The 25,184-nt window shown below is 46.8% G+C and overlaps 2 protein-coding genes and 1 pseudogene across 6 annotated transcripts in view; 2 read left to right on the top strand and 1 right to left on the bottom strand.

The window, feature by feature from the left end:
* The window catches only part of LOC144089307 (protein C19orf12 homolog), a 40,550-nt gene extending 39,671 nt beyond the window's left edge, over positions 1-879 (top strand). For all 3 annotated transcript variants that reach the window (XM_077620107.1, XM_077620108.1, XM_077620106.1), the window contains exon 4: positions 329-879. In XM_077620107.1, coding sequence (XP_077476233.1) covers positions 329-594 — 266 coding nt within the window. In that variant the 3' untranslated portion in view covers positions 595-879. The remainder of the gene's footprint in view (positions 1-328) is intronic.
* A 365-nt stretch (positions 880-1,244) lies between these two features.
* Positions 1,245-19,643, bottom strand: LOC144089243 (AP-2 complex subunit alpha-2-like). Of its 2 annotated transcripts, XM_077620103.1 has the most exons (23): positions 19,532-19,643; positions 18,593-18,905; positions 17,774-17,842; positions 15,752-15,894; positions 12,277-12,470; positions 11,395-11,524; positions 10,307-10,408; positions 10,137-10,245; positions 9,906-10,056; positions 8,757-8,925; positions 7,898-8,035; positions 6,700-6,882; positions 6,515-6,612; positions 6,191-6,422; positions 5,944-6,114; positions 4,908-5,074; positions 4,614-4,696; positions 4,416-4,504; positions 4,207-4,331; positions 3,972-4,088; positions 3,012-3,081; positions 2,792-2,926; positions 1,245-1,648 (listed from the first exon to the last, which is right to left on the bottom strand). In XM_077620103.1, exons 2-23 carry the CDS (start codon positions 18,657-18,659, stop codon positions 1,571-1,573), a joined length of 2,820 nt encoding a protein of 939 aa, XP_077476229.1. In that variant the 5' UTR covers positions 18,660-18,905; positions 19,532-19,643; the 3' UTR covers positions 1,245-1,570. The 2 variants fall into 2 exon arrangements, 1 of the variants encoding a protein (XP_077476229.1); XR_013305043.1 differs by lacking the exons at positions 1,245-1,648; positions 2,792-2,926; positions 3,012-3,081; positions 19,532-19,643 and having other exon boundaries at positions 4,207-4,329; positions 18,593-19,178.
* LOC144092866 (uncharacterized) lies at positions 18,220-24,984 on the top strand (annotated as a pseudogene). The gene is made up of 8 exons (XR_013306163.1): positions 18,220-19,465; positions 19,570-19,659; positions 20,168-20,206; positions 20,277-20,324; positions 20,456-20,512; positions 20,821-21,742; positions 22,509-22,674; positions 23,285-24,984. The product of XR_013306163.1 is annotated as an uncharacterized LOC144092866 (transcript).
* Positions 24,985-25,184: the final 200 nt, after the last annotated feature.

Genomic DNA, 25,184 nt, shown 5'->3' with positions numbered 1-25,184 from the left:
TAAAAAACGACATAGTTTAGTAAGGCTTTTTTTCCTAAAAAATGCATAGGTTTTTTAAAGAAAAACGACCGTGTATAGTAAGGCTTTTTTCGTAAATAAACGACATAGTATAGTAAGGCTTTTTGTAAGAGAAACCCCATTGCTTGGGCCCGGGTGTTAGGTCAGGGTCAGACTGGCACGGACGGTGGAGCTTCACTGAAAGATATCAATGGCAATACAACGGTTAAAAATAGCCAGACACAGAAGCCTCGGCCCACCCACAACCACCGCTGCTATTTTGAAGTTGTTGATTGCGGCGCCAATTCCCAGTTACCTTTCTGCCCTCCAGGGGGAGTCGCGGGAAGCCTGCTGGCGGCCTGGTCGGCCAGCGGTCAGTTCCGCCCCCTGCCCCAGATCCTGGCCGAACTGCCGCCGGCGCAACGGGAGAAGCTGTACGAGGACGTGCGCGCCGTCCTGACGGGGCTGGACTGGACGGACGCGGCCCATCTGCTCGCCCTGGTGACGGGCAACGCCGCGCTCCGGCAGCGGGTCCTCGCTGCCTTGCTCGCCTACGTCACCAAGGAACTCCGAGCGGAGGTGCGCTACAAAGACTGACCGCCGCACGGAACGCGGCCCGTTCGAGGACGCTCGTGGGAAGCCTTCGCCGAGTGGATGGAACGCCGCAATATGATTGGCCGTGAGCACTCCCACTTCAACGGATTTCACGCACATTTTTTTGCTTCTACTTTCCGAGTCGTTTTGATACCATTGCTTTTGGAAGTTGAATCCCAAAGGACGCGTCCTTTCTTCTTCTAAACAAGGAGGACTGCCTACAGGCGTCGGGAGGTTCCCATGCGCATTAAGAATACAATGTAAAATTAAAGTGTTTGTTACAATACAGTCATACCTCTTCATACGACCGCTCGTCATACAAAATTCAAACATTTTTTTCCAATCCAATATCCTGTTTTTGGTGTTTTTTCAGAGGGTTGGAACCAATTCATTTGTTTTCAATTCATTTCAATGGGAAACGTCCGCTCGAGTTACCAAAAGCTCGTCATACGATCTCGGTCTCGGAACGGATTACGATCGTATGTCGAGGTACCACTGTACTTCAGTCGTGCCCGACCTTGACTTTCCAATCAAATTGTCGCGCAAATAAACGTGATGAAAATGGTTCAAAACCGAAAAGTTACGGGTACCTTTAAAAGGTGCTCTTTAGTCTTTCCTCGACGTCATGGAAACTCCAAAGACAGGCATGACCATTTAAGAGGAGAAAAGCTCTTTTATTTCCAAACAGCAAGAACTCCTCAAGGCAGTGAGTTGCACTAGAAAATAGAAATATACTGTGTGTGTGTGCACAAAATGGCTTTAGTTAAAAGTGGTGTGGCACTGTTCTAGTGTTTTCTATGAAAAAAGGCACCTGCGGGAGATGAGCCGTGGTATAAAGTGTGCTACGCAGCACGACGGCATCAAGTAGCGAAAATAGCGGCCTCTTTTCGTGGACTCGAGTGCAAAAGGGTGCGTGTTAAAGGCCATAAAGCGATGTGCCCCAAAATACAAAAAGAAAAAGCAAACCCACTTTCCACTTCTAGAACTGTTGGCAGAGCAGATGACAAAGTCTCTGGGACACGGCTTCGCGGCTCGTCCGTAGAGTCAAACGGTACATCTGAAAAAAGACACACGCACGCCATTAGTGAGTTAGCCCGCGTGCTCGCTAGGGCTGCCGACGTCGACATCACAGTCTTATTCACAAGAGCCCGTGACCGGATGATTCGCCTAAAGACGTTTCGTCGACGGATGTTTGACAGACGGACAGGTCGCCGAATGGACGTTCGGCCGAACGGAGGTTTTGCCGAAACGGGATTCACGCGCTCGCCCCGCCCCCGGATGGTGTGTGTACAAGTTTTTCAACCTCGGCCCGCGGGCCATATACGGCCCGTTAGGATTTTTTAATCTGGCCCGCCGCCGGCATTGTCCAAATGATAGTAAAAATCAATGATTCATTTCCCTTTGCCGCTCATCACTCTCAATTTATTAGTCTAGTGTCAATGGCAGCACGGGAATAAGCACTCTTGGGCGGGCAGATGTAGCAGAACCGAGCCGTGACATTTAATGATTAAATACAAATATTTGTATTTAATGATTGAATACAAATATTTGTATTTAATCATTAAATGTCACGGGCTCGGTTCTAATGTCCAAAGAGCTCCAGTATTTGTATTTAATCATTAAATGCTGTTTTAGGATGGATTTGACCCGATTGCTGTCATTTTACGGCTCGGTTCTGCTACATCTGCCCGCCCAAGAGTGCTTATTCCCGGGCTGCCATTGACGCTAGACTAATCAATTGAGAGTGATGAGCGGCAAAGGGAAATCAATCTGATTTTCACTATAATTTGGACAACGCCGATGGCGGGCCGGATTAAAAAATACTAACGGGCCGTATATGGCCCGCGGGCCGAGGTTGAAAAACTTGTACACACACCATACGGGGGCAGGGCGAGCGCGCGAATCCCGTTTCGGCGAAACCTCTGTTCGGCCGAACGAATGTTGGGCGGAACGTCCATTCGGCGACCTGTCTGTCTGTCAAACGTCCGTCGGCGAAACGTCTTTAGGCGAATCATCCGAGTACCATAAGAGCCACAAAAAAAATGTTCTCTGCGCAACACCAATCTTGACGTTTGCGGTCCAATTTGACCGTTTCCCGTGGCCATTTTCCACCCCCCCCAAAAAATATCACCAGAGTGAATATTAGTATGCGGACCAACGTTGTGGAGGGGGCACCCCCGGCCGGACCCACGTCGCTTACCTGCGCTTGCGTGTTGGGCTCCAGCCTGAGAAGACATCCCACCTGCGAGGTTTTGCTGTGAACCACGCCGGCGCCCACAAAGTTGGCCGGGTTGGGATCCACGCCGTCCAGCAGCGCCACGCCGAAGCCCAGAATCTGTATAGTACGTCGGCACGCCAACGTCAGGACCGTTGCACTGTTGGAGAGCTCCCCCCCGCCCCCCAGCCGCGAACGAGCTCACCTTGGCTTTGGCCACTTCCGTGTCCATCGGGTGTTTGGGTTTGAAGATCTTTTGGACTTCCTGCTGTGGGCTGGAACAGAGAAAATGATTGAAGCGGAGGAACGGTCGGGGGGGGGGGCTGGCCAAATGCCTTACTATACTATGTCGTTTTTTACGAAAAAAGCCTTACTATACCTTGTCGTTTTTTACGAAAAAAAAACCTTACAATACACTGTCGTTTTTTATGAAAAAAGCCTTACTATACTATGTCGTTTTTTTACGAAAAAAAGCCTTACTATACTATGTCGTTTTTTACGAAAAAAGCCTTACAATACACTGTCGTTTTTTACGAAAAAACCCTTACTATACTATGTCGTTTTTTACGAAAAAAGCCTTACTACACTCATTTTTTTACGAAATAAGACTTACTGTACTATGTCGTTTTTTACGAAAAACCCTTACTATACTATGTCGTTTTTTTACGAAAAAAGCCTTACTATACCATGTCGTTTTTTACAAAAAACCCTTACTATACTATGTCGTTTTTTTTACGAAAAAACCTTACTATACTATGTTGTTTTTTGCAAAAAACCTTACTATACTATGTCGTTTTTTACGAAAAAAGCCTTACCACACTGTCATTTTTTTACGAAATAAGACTTACTGTACTATGTCGTTTTTTACGAAAAACCCTTACTATACTATGTCGTTTTTTTACGAAAAAAGCCTTACTATACCATGTCGTTTTTTACAAAAAAACCCTTACTATACTATGTCGTTTTTTTTTACGAAAAAACCTTACTATACTATGTTGTTTTTTGCAAAAAAACCTTACTATACTATGTCGTTTTTTAACGAAAAAAACTTACTATACTATGTCGTTTTTTTACAAAAAAACCTTACTATACTATGTCGTTTTTTTACAAAAAAACCTTACTATACTATGTCGTTTTTTTACGAAAAAAGCCTTAGGTATCTCACAGGCCCAGCTGCTTCCAGCGCTGGAAGAAGTCTTGGGACGTCATCTCGGTGGGCTCGAAGAACTTGTTGAGCATGACGGGAAGTTTGATGCAGATGTTTTGGGGCGCGCCGCCGTACCTGCAAAAGCAGCACAGTCGAGTTAAACAAATCATCATTTCCAAACACCATGGAAAATCGTACTTTTCTAACCCGTACTTGGGATTTTGTTTGCCTCTTTTTTTATTTATTTAAATACCTGAACTGGATGTTGAGAAGCGGGGCGTCGCTGAACTCCGACACGCACTCGATGTTAAGGACCTGCTGTACTTGAGCACCGGCCTCCACCACGGGATCCACCGCTTTGGCGTGCACGTCCACGTGTGCGTTCGGGATTAAAGATTAAAAAAAAACTGGGCGCCGTGGCCGTGGGGCAGCAAAAAAAAAAAAAAACAGCAAAAGGATATGAGCTTTGAGCTCGTCGTCGACGCTCAAAGACGACGAAAAGCCGACAAACTGGCTGGACGTCTTGTTGCCGAAAAACACGTACATGCGACCTGGAAGAGAGAGCGTAGCGTGGTCAACCGCGCCGACCGGCGGATGGGACGTGGGTCGCCGTCGACGGCGGCCTCCGTGTCCACGGAGGGTGATGGAAAAGCCCCTCACCCAAATTCTGCCGATACTCGGACTTGAGGCCGATCTGTAAAAGTTGATTCTCGTAGAGGACGCCGTTGTTCTTGCACACAAACCTGTGGCAACACAAAAACCCAAACTAACATAATCAAGAAAAAAATCATTTTTGGAAAGAAAGATTTGTTTTTTTAAACGTATGTAGCATTTGATGACCTCGCTTAAAGGCTTAAGCGAGGCCATCAAATGCACAGCCAATCTTTGGCTTGCGGCAAATGATCAAAATGTCATCGAACGTGGGTCGATCTATCATTTTTGGGCGAAACAAACCTGCCGAAACTTTCCTCGGACACTTCGGGGGCGAGGTCGAAGGCGGGGCCAAAAGCAGAGGCCGGATCCGAGGCGGCGTCCGGCGAGACGTCGATCAGGAGACTGGAGTGGGCCGCGGGTGGCGAGTTCAGGTTGAGCAGGTCGTTCAGGGTGTGCGCTGACGAGTTCTGGGTGGAAGATCCCCAGTCAAAATCAATCATCTCCAAAGCCTTGCTCGTCAACTGCGGGCAATTTCTTAGTACCATGTACTACTACGTGAGTGCGTGTGGCGCTATGTACTCGGACAATTCGCCGAAAGATGTTTCGCCGACAGACAGTTCGCCGAACGGACATTTCGCCGAAACGGGATTCGTGCGCTCGCCCCGCCCCCGGATCGTGTGTACAAGTTTTTCAACCTCGGCCCGCGGGCCATATACGGCCCGTTACAGATAACATTCATTTAGGAATAACAAGGGCATGTAATGCCCCCCGCTGGACATATTTCTAAATATGCAGCGCGCGAAACGTCCGTTCGGCGAAACGTCCGTCGGCGAATCGTCCGCTCACAGTGGCGCTAGCTAATACCGCTAAAGCCCCCAATGCAAACAAGACACACATTGATCTGGAGGAAAAGATGGAAATAAGAATCCGGCATGTGAACGTGACAACCCGATGGAGGTGTTTTACGTCGAGCCAATCCATCTCTACCACGCGTGCCTGCCGTGTCAATTTCGGCGTTCCCGTTATTCCCAGGAACAAACGAGTAAGAGCAGAAATGCGTGGCGGGCGCGCGACTTCATTGGCGTACACAACTTTAGCATTAGCTGTCAGAAACGGAACACTCCAAACGTCAGGCCTTAGTTCAAACGCAGTTAGTATCTCGAGTACCGGGACAGGAATAGAGTGGGCGGGGCGGGGCCTGTTGGCGAGAGGCGCCATCTTCAGCAGACGAAAGGACTGACCAAAAGAAGGCGGGAAAGAAAGGACCATTACAAAAGAGAACGTAGGAAAAGCCAGCCAAAAGTGGCCAAATGAAAAGCGGGCGCGGCAGTATTACCTTGCCGGCGGCGGCGTCGCCGTTCTCGCCGTTGTGTTCCGGATCGCCGTTGACGTGGCGGCGCGTGTCGTCGACGCCGGGCACCTTGCCGGCTCCTTTCTTTTTCTTCAATTTAGCCAGGATGGAAGACTCCCTTTCCGGGAAAGGCGGCATTTCCTCCAATACGGTGGCCTGAGGGAGCGGAAAAGTGGGAGGAGTCCCCTCGCCGCCGTCCCTCCCCTCGCTCTCGGCTCCCGGCGATGCGTACCAGGATGTCGGTGGTGGCGATGGAGCTGAGCCGGAGGTACTCAACAGCTCTCTGCTGCAGCTCCACGTCGGCATTGCGGAGCTGGCTGTCCGAGCGCAAAACCTCCTGGATGGTGATCTTCACCTCCGGGAACAGGTTGATGAACTTGATGTAGGCGGACAGCAGCAGCGCCCGCGTGGGCACCGAGCACAAGTGGAACTTGGAGTGCAGGAGCTCGAACTGGACCAGCGGGCTGAAGCAGAAAAGCAACGGCGTACGCCCGTCCGCCGTTTGAGCCGAGCGACCGCGGCCGTGCGTGCCTCGGTTCTCGACCGCCCTTCGTACCTGGATCGCGGATCTCCGGCAATCAGGTTGCCAAACTCGCCCAGGATGTAGCCTCCCACTTTCAGCAGGTTCTCGTGACAGGCGGGCGCTTGAAGAGCCTGCGAGGGACGGCGAGGGCCCGCCGCCACGTCAAGGGCCGTCCGTGACGGGCCCTAACCCACTCCCCACGGCGGGACGGCCTTCACCTCAAAGACGGTCTTGGCGGCGTAGCCCTGCACGTCGTCCCTGTTGATGACGATCTGGATGACGCGGTACCACACTTCCTCGCTCACGTGGTCGCCGGCCACGCGGATGAGGTTGAGGATGGTGTCCACGTACCAGGTGTAGTCCACCGCGTACTTCTCGGCCAGGATGGCTACTTTCAGCACCTGGGAGGTAAGGGGGGCGGTTCCAGTCTTTCAATAAGTGTAAATTTTAACAATTTTTTTTAGTCCGCGCATGAAAGGCTCAATAGAAAAAAAAATGAAATTGACATCTACCACTGGCATTGTTTTTGCACTGTACAGACACTCCCCTACTTACGAACATTCGAGTTACGAACAACGGTACATACAAACATGTCTGCAAATTGCGTTTATGTCGAAAAATGTTCGTAACTTCGATTTTGTATTGTGTGCCTTTTTCCGAGTAGTGCTTCTTTCCGCCGCTAATACCGACGACGCCTGGCGCTGAACCTTTTTCATTTGTATCATTAAATATCTCGTGCATCCATTATTGAATATGGTTGGTGAAAAGCGAAAGGCTTCTATTGAGGGAGGTGCAAGGAAGAGGCAAGCCATTTCATTTGAAATGAGTGCCAATAATAACGAAGCTTGATGCGCGTTGCACGTGAATACAACTTGAATCGTTCGACCATCAGTACCATTTATAAACATAAAGATCGAGAAGCAGGACCCAAATATTGAACGTTGCACAAAGTTTGCAAATCAATTGAATGATGCCATACAGTGCTACCGCATCATTTATGATGAAAAAAAAAAAGAAAACTGCAATCGTCATTAGATAGCTTCTTTCGGCCACTTTCTAGTAAATCTTTCTCTCTAATGTATGTATACAGTACTGTATGTATTCTCTCCATTTGATTAAATGTTTTTTTCAGTACAAACCAGTGTGTGTTACTTATACAAGCCTTAAACATACAAATGCACTTATATAAACCTTCAGTATACTTATATAGGCCTTAAACATAAATTATAATACAAAATATAGCACTGAGCAACGTACGAACAAATTCAACTTATGAACAATCGCTCGGAACCTAACTCATTCGTAAGTAGGGGAGCGTCTGTATTTACCAGCCTTAAAACATGCCATCGGTATCGGCAAAGAATCTCTGGACAAACAAAATATTGATATTATTGTATAAATATTGAGCGTACGTACTATCTCCTCTCGGATGGAGTAGTCGGCGTTCTCCAGGTAGCTCAGCATCTCGGCCACGATCTGCTTGGCGTTGCTGCGGTCGCACATGGCGTAGAGAAGGTCCACGGCGCGCTGGCGAACGCTCACGTCTCGCTCCGTCTGAGCGACGAGCGAGCAAGTGAGCCAGTTCAAAACAAACAGACAAAAAAAATGGGGCGGTAAAAACCACATTGGTGAATGTGACCAAACAGCACCGAGTTTGATCCAAAAGAAATATTTCAATTCAGGCAAATACTATATGACTAAACAAAAATGATGGTGGTTCAAACTTGCCAAAAGTGTCGCATCATGAAGCCACAAACACTAAATCAGTGGTTCTTAAACTCGTTGGAGCTACCCAACCCCAACACTTTCATATGCGCATTCACCAAACTCTACTTTAGTGAAAAATAAAAGTGACTCCACACAGGTGGATCGACCTGTATTGAACCCAGGTCCCCCACTGCGAGGCCGGTATTTACGTTAAATGTAAAATCAGGCAGGAACTAACAAATTCAATAAACCAAGTGTAAAATCTCATGTAAAAGGGAAAAAGAATTGAAAAACAAAAAGAGTAAAGAGTCATTGAATGAGTGACGGGTCTCAATTCCCTTTTCTTGCTTGTGCAATTGATGCAACAACAAAAAAAGTGTATTCTGGAATCAGCGGGGGAAAAAAACATTTTGGGGAATGATGGACAATTTCATTGGCTGCCATTGACGCCAACAGACATCGGAAGCAAATAAAAGAACATTATTCCATTGGACTGCAGTCTAAGGGTGCCTAAGAAAAAAAAAATCCCACGTAGCCAAAATAAAAGGAGGGGTAAAATGCAACTGACCTTGAGAGCGTTGATAACGGTGTCCATGTGAGTCTTGACGGCCTCGTGGGAGAACTCGGAGCTGGCCAGCGTGCACATGCTCTCCAGGGCCAAGTAGCGCAAGTTGGTTTCCCGGTGCTGGAGGAACTGACCCAGCTGGTTACACGCTCGGACCAGGAGGGTGGGCTCGCTGCGCCATAACATACCAAATGACCCTTGCTTCAATATCCGTAGCGAGCTCTCCAAAAAAAGCATTACAGATGCTCCCCTACTTACGAACGAGTTAGGTTCCGAGCGATTGTTCATAAGTTGAATTTGTTCGTAAGTTGCTCAGTGCTATATTTTGTATTATAATTTATGTTTAAGGCCTATATAAGTATATTGAAGGTTTATATAAGTGCATTTGTACGTTTAAGGCTTGTACAAGTAACCAGCATTGGTTTGTACTGAAAAAAACATTTAATAACGTGGAGAGAATACATACAGTACTGTATACATACATTAGAGAGAGAGATTTACTAGAAAGTGGCCGAAAGAAGCTATCTAATGACGATTGCAGTTTTATTTTTTTCATCATAAATGATGCGGTAGCACTGTATGGCATCATTCAATTGATTGGCAAACTTTGTGCAACGTTCAATATTTGGGTCCTGCTGCTCGATCTTTATGTTTAGAAATGGTACTGACGGTCGAACGATTCAAGTTGTATTCACGTGCAACGCTCACCACTTTCTGACGCGCATCAAGCTTCGTTATTATTGCCACTTTGGTTTCAAATGAAATGGCTTGCCTCTTCCTTGCACCTCCCTCAATAGAAGCCTTTCGCTTTTCACCAACCATATTGAATAATGGATGCACGGGATATTTAATGATACAAATGAAAAAGGTTCTTTGCGCACTGGAGATACGTTCACGCACTTCCGCATTGCAACGAACTGGGCAGAGGAAGGTGGATGCTAGGTGAGCCGAGCTCTCACAGCGCCACCAGGCGTCGGTATTAGCGGCGGAAAGAAGCACTACTTGGAAAAAGCCGTGCAATACAAAATCCAACTTACGAACATTTTTCGACATAAACGCAATTTGCAGACATGTTCGTATGTACCGTTGTTCGTAACTCCAATGTTCGTAAGTAGGGGAGCGTCTGTATAATAAAAAAAAGACCCAACGGACCTGTCGTGGTGGATGATGAGCGAAATGGCTTCGAAGAGCACGGCGTTCTTGGCGTTGGAATGCTGGACCTTCTTGGACTTGGGCGGTTCCTGGGCTTTGTTCAAGATGGTCTCCAGAGATTCCGTCAGTCGACTCCGCAGCGACGTGTCCTCTGCCGGACGGGACGGAGGCGTTTCAGCGCCGCCGTGGCCAAAAGCCTTTCAACATTGCGAAACAAAAAGGGGCGCCGACCGGGTGGCGGGTAGCACTGCAGAAGTCTCAGCAGTTTCACCGAGAGCCACGGCGCTGCCACAAAGTAGTATGTGTAGTCCTGAAGGTCGATGGCGGGCGACGTCACGATCTGCAAAACGAGGCGCGCGTTGGAGTCAAAGGCCACGGTGGCGTTCGGTTCAGCCACCCACCCTGCTGAGCCGGGCCACCGCCAGCGACACGGCCGTTTTGAAATCGTCCGGACTCTTCTGGGCCAGCCTGACGATCAGGCTGGTGGCCGCCGTCACCACGCCCTAAAAAAGAAAAAAAAACGGCCAGGTCATGGCGGGCGAATGAACAATGCCAACCAGAAAAAGCTGCCAAAATCAAACAGATTTAGATGGACAAAGCAAAAGAGAAGGCGCTCAAACTTTCTCGCTTACTTTGCAAGGAGCCGACCTATCGCCATCTACTTTTCGGTAGAGAGACAGTGAAAGTACTCAAATTGGCTCGACGCCGAGAAAGATCCCGTGCCGTCCCCAGCAAATCGAAGCACGCAATAGTGGCGCAAGTTTGAAGTGTTCGAGATCAACGTATCGCTTAACCAGCGGCGGTCGCGCTGGTTTGTGCTAGGCGAGGCTGCCGGCTCCGCGCAAAAGCTGTTGTCAGCGGAGAGCCCAATGCGCTCGTTAAATGCGTGTGCGGTCGATTGGTCGCCGGTCTTTTGAGCCGACGTTTTTAGTGTATAAGAGTTTGTATGTACATGCGCTGTCCCTTTAAGAAGCGACGTCCGTCAGGGTCTTAACAAGTTCTCCAACAAAAAACAATGAAAGTCCGGGAAATTTGGAGCTTTTCTTTAGCCTAATAATTACTAGGGCATTAAGTGTGACTGAATAGTCATTCGCAGTTTGTATTTAGGGAATTTGAGCAACGATTTAAATGGTATTATCAATAACCTTCCGGGCGACCGAAAGATTGGAGACCAAAAGATTGGCGACCAATCGACCGTGTACCGTTAAATGAGTCGGATGTGCAATTTCAAAAACAAAACAATGAAATTATAAATAAAATAGACATGTCGCACGGGCCGAGATGTGACCATTGCGCATTCGCACATTGTTCCAGCCTAAAGGAAACTCGAAGACTGAATGGAATCTTACTCTCACCATTAGTGTACGCTCCCACCCCTGAGCTACAGTAAAAGCTAGACAGAGAGAGGGAGGGAGCGGGAACTATACGACAAACTAGCGCAACGGAGCATGAGGCAACATAGCTCGATGAAATTAATTATTTTTTTTACCAAATGCTGGTCATTAAGCAGGTGGACCACTCTGGCCGTCCACTCGCCCACGGGCACCAGGTCGGGCGACGTCTTGTTGAGGCGCAGCAGGCACAGCGCCGCACTCTGCTTCACACTGTCCATGGTGTCCCTGACAAAGACAAAAATCAAGTCTTCTTGGGGCTCCTTTAACAGCCTGAATTGCCGGCCAGCCAGTCGCAGGGCGCAATGAGACACGCGGAGCTACAGACAATTTAGAGCGTTCTATCAGATAGCCTAGCGTGTATGTTTTTGGGAATGTGGGAGGAAAGCGGAGCACCTGGAGAAAACCCACACAAGCCCAGGGAGAACGTAGTGAGGACCCACCTGAGATCCAAGCCTCGACCCCAGAACCGTGAGGCCAACACGCTAACCACTCGTCCACCACCACACTCATTCTTTATGTGGTATGCAAATTGATTTTAGGATTATTTTCCTAATTTCAAAAAGGACCTCAATAAGGAAGAACTACTCTTTTTGTTCTAAAACTCCTTCAAGCCTGTTTTGACAACGAAAAATGGAGGAGGAATACACGTATGAAAAATACTTAATACTAGAACTAAAAAATAGAAAATCCTAAATTGGGAAAAAAGATGTTTCAAGAAACTGAATAGAGAAATTTATAATAAATAAAACCTAAAGTTGATAAAATTCAAGAAATTTCCAAAATAAGGATAAATAATTTATGATTATTTGTATTTTTAAAAACTTTCTATTTTTTTCAGCTGTCAACATTTAGTATCATTTTGTTACGAATTCCCCCTTTTAAAAAAGCTGCGTGTTTGTTAGTATCGAGTCAGTACGAGTGCATTAAACCGAGGTTCCTGCAAAAATAAACGAGAGACGGCAATGACTGTTCCTCACCCGGCCACTAGGATGCGCGGCACGTCGGAGGCGAAGGCCTCGGCCATTTCGCGGCTGCCCACGTTGGCGATGCAGTGGAGCGCCAGGTTCATGAAGGTGGGGTTGCGGCTGTTCAGGTCGTTCCGGAGGCCGTTGTTGATGAGGCTGATCAGCTCGCTGTTGGAGTTGACCAGCACCGAGATGAACAGGTAGCCCTGCAGGACACATCGGATGGGTTAGGGCAGGGCTGGGCAAAGCGCTTCTCCAGGGCTGCTTGGGTGCAGCTTTTTGGTCCAAGCCAACCAGCACAGACATAGCTGACAAAGTTGAAGCAACGGAGGTTGGGCCGCTGTGGGTGGGGGGAGCTTTTCATTCCAAGCCATCCGGCATCGACCAAGCTGACTGACAAACTTGAAGCAGCGGGGATTGGGCTGCAAGAAGCAGCTGACGGCAATCCACTGATTGCACTCGTAGGACACTAGTATTGTGGAAAGCTTTGCTCTTTCAAGGTTGAAACCAAAGCACCCCCACCCGCACCCACTGCAGGCAGCCCTCAGTGCAGGGGTAGGGAACCTATGGCTTGGGAGCCATATGTGGCTCTTTTGATGGGTGTATATGGCTCTCTGCTAACCAGTGTGGTAAAATATGGGAACCGCTGGTGAAAGACCACCTAAGCTCCGAACGCACCAATGGGAGCGTCACACTGTGGCGCCGACACTATCTATAGCGCCTTTTTAATCATATTTTTTCTTAATTAAACTCTTTTGCATGCATACTCATTGATACTCATTGATTAGCAACCGTGAAAAAATATTCTTAAAAGAATTCAGAGACTTTTTTTACTTTCAAAGTGGTGAAATGATTAATAAATGCACACATTTTCATGTATTTTGACTTTTAAATTGTGAGTATGGCTCTCAAGGAATAATGTTTGAAAATATGAATTGTTTATGGCTCTCTTCGTCAAAAAGGTTCCCCACCCCTGCCTTAGCGGAATAGTTTGCCCCAACCCCTGTTAAATGAACGCCTTGTCATATATGTCCTCATGCTTGAATTTAGCCAAGGCGCTCTTCAATGGGTCAAAATGGTCAAAGTACAGTGGTACCTCGTCATACGACCGTTCGTCATACGGAATGCTCGTCTTACGGGGGAAATTTCGATCGAATAATTCGCCCGTGATGCGGTCAAAGTTTCGTGATGCGACCAAGCCAGGTTGCCATGGCATTTTTTTTGGCATATCTTTCGTGTATAACAATATTTACGAGCACCGGATGAGCTATTCAGACCAGGAAACGCACAACGCGCATGCGCGGTGAAAAGAGGGCTTTCTGGGTAATGAAGTATACTCGTGCGCACAACGCCGACAGGCAATGGCACTAGGCGCCGTTCGAGGGGATGCGAACACAGATGCTACAAGCTAAAAGGAGCCGCTAGCCAGCGGCCCCGAAGATCCCATGCGAATCCAACAAAACCACCCAGAGCTGCCACCCAGGAACGTGGCGCCCTACGTTTTTCATCCAGCCGGAGATATTCGCACTGCCCCACACCTCCGGCTACCCCCTGGATGAACTAATCCGCGTTCCAGTGACAGCTCTAGCGCTGCTGAGGGTAATCCTCAAGCGCCTGAGGTGGCCCAACAACAACAACAACATGAGCAGCGGCGCGATCGCTGATAAAAGACTGCTGCTCGTCGTGCGTTATTCGATTGTGAGGACATTTGTGTGCATCATTTTCGGAATATTTTGAAGGGAATAGTACGACAGCAAACAGCCCATCGATAGCGAACGTGAGGGTGGAGTGTTTGTTCCGTGTACGAGTGCGTTTTGTGGAAGAAAAAAAACGAAGCCCCCCGCCCCTTTTGTGCCCCTCTCCCCTCGGCGAAATCTGCCCAATTTTAGTTAGATTAAACACTTTATTTCTATTAAACCACTCGTTATTTATTACTTTGTCAATATATGGCGAATTATAAGAAATAAAACTTTTTTTTCAATCCAATATCCTGTTTCTGGTGTTTTTTTCAGAGAGTTGGAACGAATTAATTTGTTTCCCATTCATTTCAATGGGAAACTTTACCTCGAGTTACGAGTAACTTGTCATACGAGCTCAGTCACGGAACGGATTAAGCTCGTATCTCGAGGTACCACTGTACGTGCTTTGATCGCTGATGTTTTAAATCAGTCCAAAAAAGTCTCAGATTGGCCTCACCGGTCTACACCAGGGGAGGAGGGGGCAGCTTTTCATTTTCCAAGCCATCCGGCACAGACATAGAGCTGACAAAATTGAATCAACGGGGGTTGGGCCGCTGTGGGTGGGGAGGGAGCAACTTTTGGTTCAATCCATCCGGCACCGACCGAGTTGACTGACAAACTTGAACCAGCGGGGGTTGGGCAAGAGAAGCACCTGACTGCAATCCACTGATTGCACTCGTAGGACACTAGTATTGTGGAAAGCTTTGCTCTTTCGAGGTTGTAACCAAATCACTCACTTTTGCCCTTTTTTTGAGTTTGCCCAGCCCTGTTAAATAAATGCCTAGTCTTATGGGAGGGACGCTATGTCTTCCTTCATATGTCCAATGCTTCAATTTCTTCGAGGCGCTCGCTCGCTCTTCAATGGTCAAAAGTCTGCACTTTGATGGCCTACGTTTGAAATAGGTCCAAAAAAAAGTGTTGAACTGGCTTTGACAGTTTATACCAGGCAGGGGGGGGGGCTTTGCAAAGCCATCCGGCACATACATAGGTGACAATATTGAATCAAAGGGGGTTGGGCAAGAGAAGCACCTGAATGCAATCCACTGATTGCACTTGTAACATACCACATTTGTGGAAAGCTTTCTTTCCTCTTTAGAAGTTGGGATCAAAACCTGCACCCCCGCCCCCACTGCAGGAATAGTTTGCCCACCCTTGCACTAGCTCCACAACATGTACTAGGCCGTGTGCATGCTCGGACTTACGTACGTACGCCAAGTACGTAGCCTCGCATTTATCTGTTACTTAACGTAAGGCGCACTAGGGATACTCACGCAAATAATCCATGACTATTCGGGAGTCGGCGTTGTTGATCTAAAACTCTTTTTGAGCATCCCAAATCGTCGTCCACCGTTAACGACCATCGACGTCCAATTTAAATCCATTGGGAGAGCGGACGTCAAGGCCAGTGACCCCCGCACGGCGTTAGATATCTAGATTTCCTCAAGGATTTTTTTGTAAAGTCCTGTAAAGATGTTATTGAATAATACAATTGACTCAAAACTCAAAACGAGTCGAGAACTTTGAAGAGGGACGGTGGCAGGAAATGAACCAACGTTCATTCGCTCCTACTTCAAATGGATTTGCATTTTACATTGCATTTTTTTAGGAACAAAGGAAGAAAAAGTGTGTTTCGGTGTTTTGATGCGTTACGTTTTGTTTTCATTTTGTGTTTCGCTTCACTACCTGAGAGGCCAACGGGAATGAATGTAATAAACTGCTGAAAAGCCATCAAAGCAAAGCGGCCTTACGATTTGTTTCTCCGTGTATTTGTTGGAACTGAGCAGGTTGACGGCCTCCATGTGTCCAAAGTCGATATCGTGGCCCAGGAGGAAGATGAAAAGCAGCTTGCACACATACTTTTTCTTGCTGTAGCCATCCAGAGCCTTGTCACCTGGAGCAAACGTAGCATTTCACTTCCAGAATCAAATCAAAAGCATTTATTGTCATCATACACAGCTGCATATAACGAAATTGGTGGTGCTACTCCACAAAGTGCGTTTTCCCAGTAACAAAAACATAAATAGTCATAACTCGTCATACGACCGCTCGTTATACGAAATGCTCGTGGTACGACGAAAATTTCAATCGAATAATTCGCTCGCGATACAATTAAAATTTCAAGAGGCGACCAAGCCAGGTGGCCATGACATGAGAGGCTGTTTATCATTGTAGCGCACTGTCTTTTTTTGGCCGCATCTCTTTTGTGTATAACAATATCTACGAAGCGTGGCAAACAACTAACCCGAAGAGAACGAAGGTATAAAAAAAAAAATTAAAAAAAATTAGAATTCAGTTTTGTGTAAAGTTACATTAAATGTATGTTTGAGTGTGTCTGTATATATTAATCCAAGTTAATTTAAATTTGTTTGTTCCGTTTACGAGTGCGTTGTCGTGGAAAAAAAACCTGAACCCGCCCTCTCTGTGCGCCTCTGTCTCCCGTCGGCGAAATCCGCCCAATTTTAGTTCGATTAAACACATTTTATTACTATTAAACCACTAGTTATGTGTTACTTTGTTAATAGATGGCGAATTAGAAGAAAGAAAAACATTTTTTCCAATCCAATATCCTGTTTTTTGTGTTTTTTCAGAGGGCTGGAAAAAAATCATTTTTTTTAGTTAATTTCAATGGGAAACGTTCGCTCGAGTAACGAGAAGATCGACATACGAGCTCAGTCCCGGAACGAATTAAGCTTGTATGTCGAGGTACCACTGTAGTAATATAAAAGTATAAAAAGTCACATCTCAGCCAGGTAAATTCTAAAATATTGCACAATCTAAGATATTGGATTGGCTGCCATCAGCGGTAAGACGCGCTCAAAAAAAAAAAAAACATTTCCCATACGATCCCACGAGATATATCGCCAAACGGTATAAAACTTCATTGCACCTGCTTGCTTTGGACCCATTGTTTTTCCCTTCATACTGCACTGACTAACGCAAAAAAACACGGGAAAAATGCACCGCAATCCACTGATTGCACTTGTAACATTTGTGGAAAGCTTTCCTCTTTGGAGATTGGAACCAAAGCACCAGGGCGGGCGGCCCACAGAGGAATAGTTTGCCCACCCCTGGATTAGGGGTTACTACTAGTACTAGCGTCGCTTGGATGTGATACTTAGTACGATTATGGCGGCCAAAATGGCAAATGGGACTCGGTCACAAGATCAGATCGGATCCGTGATTCACACGGTTTCAACGCCGTTGCTATTTTCGCTTGCTGTCAATCAAACCGTGATAGGAAATGTGAGACTTGCATTATTTTTACACTTCGAAAATATAGGTATTGAAAAACTTGGAAGTCAATAAAAACAATATTGGGACATCCCCAAGTTTTACCACCAACGGTTTTCAAGACAGTTAGCCGACGTCTCCCCCTGCCAACCGTATGAGAGTAATCAATGTAGGACAAGGAAAAATAGCAACGCGGGACGCAGCCGACACACTTCCTTCCAATAATAATTCATTATTAACGCTAACAGTCTTGAAAGTAAACACCAGTCACACGTATTTGTAGATGATTAGAGACGTTGTTACATTTGAGCAAAAATATGTAGGCTCCAGTGTGAGTTCTTACTTTATCCCACAAATAGCTTTTCACGGTTTGTTCTTAAATGTTCCATGGAGAATTGTGAATCAAAACAAATTTACTTTTCATCATGTTTGCTTTAGTTATTTTTATTACTTTTATGTGTCACTTGTCCACTGAAAAAAAATATTTGCAGGTTGAAGCCAGCAAACGTATGTGCTCTCAGTATTTGGGCTTGACTTACCTTTAAATTTGGATCGAATGTTGGCTAGCTCCTTGTTGATTCTCTTGATCTCTGCCTCTTTACTTTTACCTGAAAAGGAATCCCCCGCCCCAAAAAAAGGTTTCAGTAACGATGATCAAGAGCCACACGCAAAACATTATTTAAAAAAAAAAAAAAAATGATATAGCTATATATATATATATATATATATACCTATATCTCTCTATATATATATCTATATATACATCTATATATAGATACATACAGATATATGCATATATATACACATACATACATATATATTTATATCTATATCAAATTCTGTTCAATACACACAAACAACTACAGCTAGAGTTCTCTATTCTTTTGTATTGTTCAAAGGCAAACTTTTGCGTTAAAAGTGACGGTCACGCCCTTCGTCGTGGCTTCGAGCTAATGGCTAATTAGCTCGCCAGCTAGCTGTCAGTCAGTCAACAATTTGTACTTCCAAGTTACGAGCGTACAAAACTCAGAGAGCCGTCGACATCATTCGTAATCGTTCCCCGAGACGACTCCTCGTTTGTAGTCGAGCCAGTCCCAAAGTCGAGTTGTTTCTTATCCTATCGGCTAACTTGGATAAACTTACAGTTCCTAATGTCGGAGATGGCTCCGAGCTAATGGCTAATTAGCTCGCCAGCTAGCTGTCAGTCAGTCATCAATTTGCACTTCAAAGTTACGAGCGTACAAAACTCAGAGAGCCGTCGAAGTCATTCGTAATCGTTCCCCGAGGCTCGTTTGTAGTCGAGCCAGTCCCAAAGTCGAGTTGTTTCTTATGCTGTCGGATAACTTGGATAAACTTACAGTTCCTAATGTCGGAGATGAAGACGGCCAGGCCGCGCATTCCGTCCCCTTTGGACACCGCCGGCATGTCGTCGTTTTCCCGCTAAGGCCACACGTTTTGTCCCCAGGTCCAGGCTCGCTCCCGGCGGCCAGGGCAGGCCGTCTTTCACGCTGGAATGAGGCCGGCCAGCCAGCCAGCAAGCGACGGCGGGGGGTCGGGGTGGGAGGCAGACTGGTTCGCGCGTCCCCGCAACGACCCAGACAGGCAGGAAACAAGCTGGCCGCGTTCCGTTCCGAGCACGAAGCGCCCTCTTCTGAGTCGCGGTCCAATTTGCTGTGAAGATAATTAGACAACAGAGCAGAGTTCTACGGTTGAAGTCGCTCGCTACTTACTTTTTTTTCATTCGTTTGTTAGCGGCAATTGTTTGCATGTGTAAATATGAAACGTATTGTACGGAAGCGTATTGCATTAATTCACATTTTATGCCCACCCTATCTCCCCGTTCCCGTTAGTGAGTCGTTCGCGAACGTCACTATCCTACTGCAGATGTCACCACGAGCGTAGAAGAAGACAGCGACTCATAATAGTACTACACTAGCATCCCGAAGGTCGTTTGTCGCTTTGAGAAAGCTTATTCTCTCGAAACGCATTACGCTCAGCGCGCGCGGCTCTACTCATGCACGCGCAATTCATTCTCGGCGGCGAGCTCGCGTCTGTGCATTTCGTGGCCCTAGCTAGCTAGGTAGGTAGGTAGTTAGCTAGGTAGCTAGCTAGCTATCTACAGTTAGCTCCCCGAACTAATAGCGTCTGTCTGTTGGCTGGAGAAATGCTGCAAAAGGAGAGAAAACGTCGACGATTTCACGAACTACTTCGAGCTTCGTTACGTCAAGCTGGTTTGGACGCTTTTCTGTCACGTCTTTGCTAAACACCGACATTCGTGACCATTTTGTTCAACAGACCTTGTCCGATGCCCGTGTTTGTTGCATTTTATCTTTAGGCTACACGGGAGCTATTATAAAGAACTTGAGAAGTGCAGTAGCATCCACATCCCAAGTGGTTCCTCACATCACCGAAGATGCCATTTCCGGTAATAACAATCGGACACAGGCCATGTCGTCATTACCACAACACAAAAAAGCCTACTTGTCATCACACGCAGAAACTGCGTGTGACGAAATTGATGGTGCTTCTCCATAAGCTACGTTTAATCGGCAAAAGACCTAAATAAGTGTAAGTTACGGACTTGTAATACTACTTGACTGTATCATCTATAGGAGTGTTTGACCTTAGCGATGGTATACTTTCCATGAAAGTGAACCAAGTGTGCAACAATACAGACATCAAAGTACGCATGCGCGTAATAGTTTGGAATACACCACAGGTTCGAATATGCTCCCGTCAAGAAATGATAGTACGTATATACGAATAACGGGTGCGCCATATGACGATATTAGACCGTCAATATGTTGACTATCGTGAGCCTTGTATCCTTGTAAACCTGACGGAAATGACCAACACACACACCCCTGCAATAACTTGGAAAGTCATGAATACAATTGTGTGCATTAACCCATCCCCCTTCATTCTAATGGCAGCCGATTCCCCCGCTGAAGATAACGCGGGCCGTGTCGTCCGTAAGTAATTTTACCAGTATATCGTTGATTCATAATCCATATGATCCATATCATCCGTTCTGTTTTTTAGCTGTGGAAGAAATTGCTTTTATCCAAGGGGAGCATGTTGATGCTGCTGGTAAGTTCAAGTCTAGCCCATAGAATTAGCGTTTCAGGGGGTGTGCTGATTTTGTCGCTGCATTGTACGAGCTGCTCGTACACGTGCACGTGCAGTAATCCATGTAATGATTCACATTTTCCATTTTCTAGGTGTATGTCGAAGTGAAACCTCGCCTTCCACTTTTCAACATTCTTCCTCCAGTACCGGTATGAACATTTGCATGGAAGATTGCGTTCCAAATGGTTCTCTCTCTCTCCCCATCTGGCAGCTCAATAATTGCTAGGTTCCCAATCCAATCACATGATCGCAAATCAGAACCGATCACGTCATTTTCAGACGATCGGAATCGCTCCTCCACGGGTTGCGGTGTGCGTCGGTGTTGAAATGTTGTAGCCGGCCGGATATGATATTGACTTGTATGATATCCTGATGCATGCATCAGTCCATCCAGTACGACTACTTTTGGCAAGCCTAGCGGTCTGGAGCGCAACACCAGTCTCTTTCTGTCCCGCAGACTCCGACGTAGAAGACCTCCATCCCGAGCAGCGAGACGAGTTCGCCCTTTCCGACGCGGTCGCCCTTCCCGAAGACGCCGTTGCGATCGTCGACGAGGAGGAGGAGGACGAAGGCCCGCGACGTGACGGGGCGCTTCGCGCCGGCAAGAAAACATTTCAGTGTCCCTTCTGCGACAAAACCTTTCTCAGCAAGTCCAGGTGGAAGCGACACACGAGAATCCACACGGGAGAAAAACCTTTCACCTGCGCCCTGTGCGCGAAAAGCTACACTCGAGAGTCCAATTTGAGACAGCACATCCGAACCCACACCGGCGAAAAACCTTACCTGTGCTCCGTTTGCGGTCAGAGATTTGTCAAAAAGAGACATTTGAGCGACCACGCCATCAAACACACCGGGGTGAAACCCTATCTGTGCTCGGTATGCGGTCAGGGTTTCACGCGGCAGGAGTATTTCCGCATACACGCCAGGCAGCACACCGGGGAGAGACCGTATGCCTGTTCTGTTTGCGGGAAAAGCTTTAGCCAGCAGCAGTACTTCAAAGCGCACACAAGAATACACACGGGGGAGAAACCTTTTGAATGCTCCATTTGTGGCCTCAAAGCTTCTCAAAGGGGGACGTTAACCAATCACATGCGAATACACACTGGAGAAAAACCTTTCGCCTGTGCCGTTTGCGGGAAAAGGTTCACTCTCAAACAATATTTGAGAACGCACGCCAAGACGCACAGTGGGGAAAACCTCACAAGTGCTTGGTTTGCGGCCTGACCTTCACTCAAAAGATGAGTTTGACCACACACGTGCGAACGCACACCGGAGAAAAACCTTTCAATTGCACCGTATGTGGCAAAGGATACACCACCAAGGGAAATTTAAGCAAACACGTGCAGACGCATGCTGAAGAAACCAATCGGGACTGCGCGGTGTAGTCGCTTTTTGGATGTCTCAAATCGTCCAAACGAGTTGGACGCCTGTCGCTGTTGATGGCAGTGAAACACTTTTTAGTTCCGCTGTATTCCACTTGTAGCCTTTTTTTGGCCTCGGCAAATGGCATATTTACCTCTCTTAACAAAAAAAATATTCAAGCAGCTGCAACTAATCCAGATGGCTTCTGAATGTTTATTCGCTGCCACCCTGCCACTTGAAATGCATTGGACAGCTTGACAAGTACAAATGGGTGCAGATGCAGATGATGTCATTTTAATTCTGTATCGGTGGTCTCAGTTTTGGGGAAACACTGGTATGCTAGCATAGCATTTTGCAATACTATTAGTAAACTAGGCTTGAGAAATTCTGACCTATTATTGTTGTTGTTTGTTTAATAAAACTATTCAATAGTGCACAAAACAAATGTACCGATAAGATCATTATTTCCCATAATGTTAAACAGATACACAAAAGAGGCCAACCAAACATTTAAGAGATTGAAAATACTGTCAATAATTCAGTCAGTCCAATAGAATTGAAATTCTGAAGTCACATTATTATTGTCAAAACATCAGCAAAAATAGCACCAAAGTAGGAATAGTAGCATTCAAAAATGTAACACATTTGCATCTAATAACAAAATACATCTTTCCTTTCGCCGAATATTCGAACGTCACTGATCCACCTGTTGTACTTACGTTGCACACCTGAGGGGGGCAGTAATAAGGCTTATCGCCTTGCCCCTGTGAACCGGAAGCGTGAGCTCCGTCCGAGAAGATGTGGGAAGAAGAAATGTGCTCGAGAAGGACAGCAACGACGGCAGCAGCAGAACTCGGCCTGTTCGGCTCGGTCGGGTTGGTCAGGTTGGACGAGAAAGAGGAGGAAAAACCATCTCCAAGTCCTCGAGACGCCCTACGACGCGGACCCGGTCAGTTTTTTATTCAGTTGGCGTTGTTGAAGCAACCTGCCTTCATTTTCAAGGTGGCCATTTGGTAGATTTTGGAAGACGTTACTTAGTGCCAGGATGGCCTTGTGAAAGCATTCCTCCTATTCAAACATTTTAGAATCCAATTGTTGATGATATATGACAACGATTTTGGACAGCTGAAAGGGCTAGGTGTCTTTCAAAATGATTCAATCTAGGTAGTATGTACGTAGTCATTGTTTGGTTGTTGTGCCGCTAGATGGCGACCTTCTTCGCTCTTTCGTTTGGGAGTGAATGGAATTTTTGAATGGAAACTCACAACATTTGAAGTGCCTCACGTTCAAAATGGTTTCGGCATTAAAAAGATGTAAAGACGTGCAAAAAGAAAGACTGGCATCATTTACTTGTATAATGACAATAAAAAGCATTCAATTCAATATTCTTCAAATGTATCCACGTGCTTGAGTCCACGTGGGGAAATATTTTTCAAAACCACCCAACTGTGCAGATCCTTTGCAAAAGTCCCTGCATAAAATATTGGCATTTTAAGTAGTATATATTTAGTAGATGGACTTGACCACGGGATAAGCATTTGTTTCCTTTTGTCTTACAGACGTCGGCGAGGGGCGGCTGTCCCCTGGGGTCAAAAAAGAGGAGAAAGAGTTCCGTGGCATCAAAGAGGAGAATTTTGTGCGAGCGGGGCAGCCTCGTGTCAAAGAGGAGGGGACGGTCTCGCTGTGCATTAAACAGGAGAATGAGGAAGAAGAGAACACAGAGTCCACTGGCGTCCCTTTAAAAAGTGAAGACCGAGGCTCGACTGAGACGGGCAAAGGGGCGGAACTTCCGAGCAGAGCGGCGGAAGGCCGCGGAGGGTCGCTAGAGCGCCGCCAATGGGCGCCGCCGTCAGATCGCGACGACGCCACGTCGCCCTCTGACGAACTCGGGCCGCCGCCGTCAGAGCGCGACGACGCCACGTCGCGCTCTCCCGACTACGGCGACGGTCAAGACGAAGATTCCGAAGGACACCAGGCGGGGCGCAGTGACAAGAAGGAGTGGAAATGCACTGAGTGCGGGAAAAGCTACAGCCTCAAGATGGTGTTGAAAAGGCACATGACCACCCACGCCGGAGAGGAACCGTACGTCTGCTCCGTTTGCGGTAAAAGGTTCACCCAAAAAAGTCACTTCACAGAGCACGCCAAAAGTCACACCGGGGAGAAACCGTTCGTCTGCTCGGTATGCGGCAAATCTTTCGTCAGCCGCGGGAATTTAAAAACTCATCACAGAGTGCACACGGGAGAGAAACCTTTCGTCTGCTCTTTTTGCGGCCAGCGTTTCATTCAGAAGGGAACGTTAGACAGTCACACCAGGACGCACACTGGGGAAAAACCTTTCCCCTGCTCAGTGTGCGGTAAGCGTTTCTCTGAAAAGGGGAGCTTGAAGATTCATGCGAGGACCCACAACGAGGAAAAGCCCTTCTCCTGCTCGGTTTGTGCCAAGAGATTCTCCGAAAAGGTCAACTTGAATATTCACGCCAGAACGCACACCGGGAACAAACGTTTTTCCTGCTTGGTTTGCGGTCAGAGGTTCCATCGAAAAACAAACCTGACACGCCACACGAGAACACACACCGGGGAGAGGCCTTTCCCCTGCTCGCTTTGCGACAAACGATTCTCGCTCCAGACGCACCTGAAACTACACACGAGAACCCACACCGGGGAGAAACCTTTCCGCTGCTCCATTTGCGAACATCGATTTGCCCAGAAGGGACAATTAAAAATTCACGCGCGCACGCACACCAGGGAGAAACCCTTTTCCTGCTTGATTTGCACAAAGAGCTTCTCCGACAAAGGGACCCTCACCACTCACGCGAGAACGCATGCCGAGAAGAAACATTTTTCTTGCTCGGTTTGCGGTCGCGGATTCCATCGCAAAGCCAACTTGACACGCCATGCGAGAACGCACACCGGGGAGAAACGTTTCTCCTGCTCGGTTTGTGGGAAAAGATGTTCCCAGACGAAACACAAGTGTGTTGGCGTGAAAAGCACTCACCAGTGAAGATTTGATCCAAGCGTGCCTCAACATTTGAATAGGTGCGCAGATATGGGCATTGCTGACTAGAGTGTGCTACGGGTATCTATGAGCTAGGCTGAGTGTGTTGTTTTTTTCGTATTCAACAGTACTTAAATAAAAATAAATAAAAAACAGCAAACCAGCTCGGCAGAAGAAAGGTTTTGACCAAGGATTGCTCCTCTCTTTTTGTTCTGTCATGAAATGGGTACGCGTTAACGATGATTAAAACACTCGAACACCTTACGTTTGATTTGTGGTGAGAAATGTGTTACAAATCAACGCGCCTCTTGATTAGCAGCGAGCTAAGATAATAATAAATACGGAACCAGCAGTTGGACAAATTAAGTACTACTAAGGTTATTTTTTTAGGTTCACTGCCATCTAGTGGTAATTATTGTGAATGCCCCAAGCAGGCAATCCACACGTCTCATCTCATTTTCTGA

Source organism: Stigmatopora argus, chromosome 2 (genome assembly GCF_051989625.1).
Source record: "Stigmatopora argus isolate UIUO_Sarg chromosome 2, RoL_Sarg_1.0, whole genome shotgun sequence".
In the NCBI taxonomy this organism is placed as follows: domain Eukaryota; kingdom Metazoa; phylum Chordata; class Actinopteri; order Syngnathiformes; family Syngnathidae; genus Stigmatopora; species Stigmatopora argus.
The sequence above is the reverse complement of the archived record's forward strand: the minus strand, read 5'-3'. Positions and strand labels throughout refer to the sequence as shown.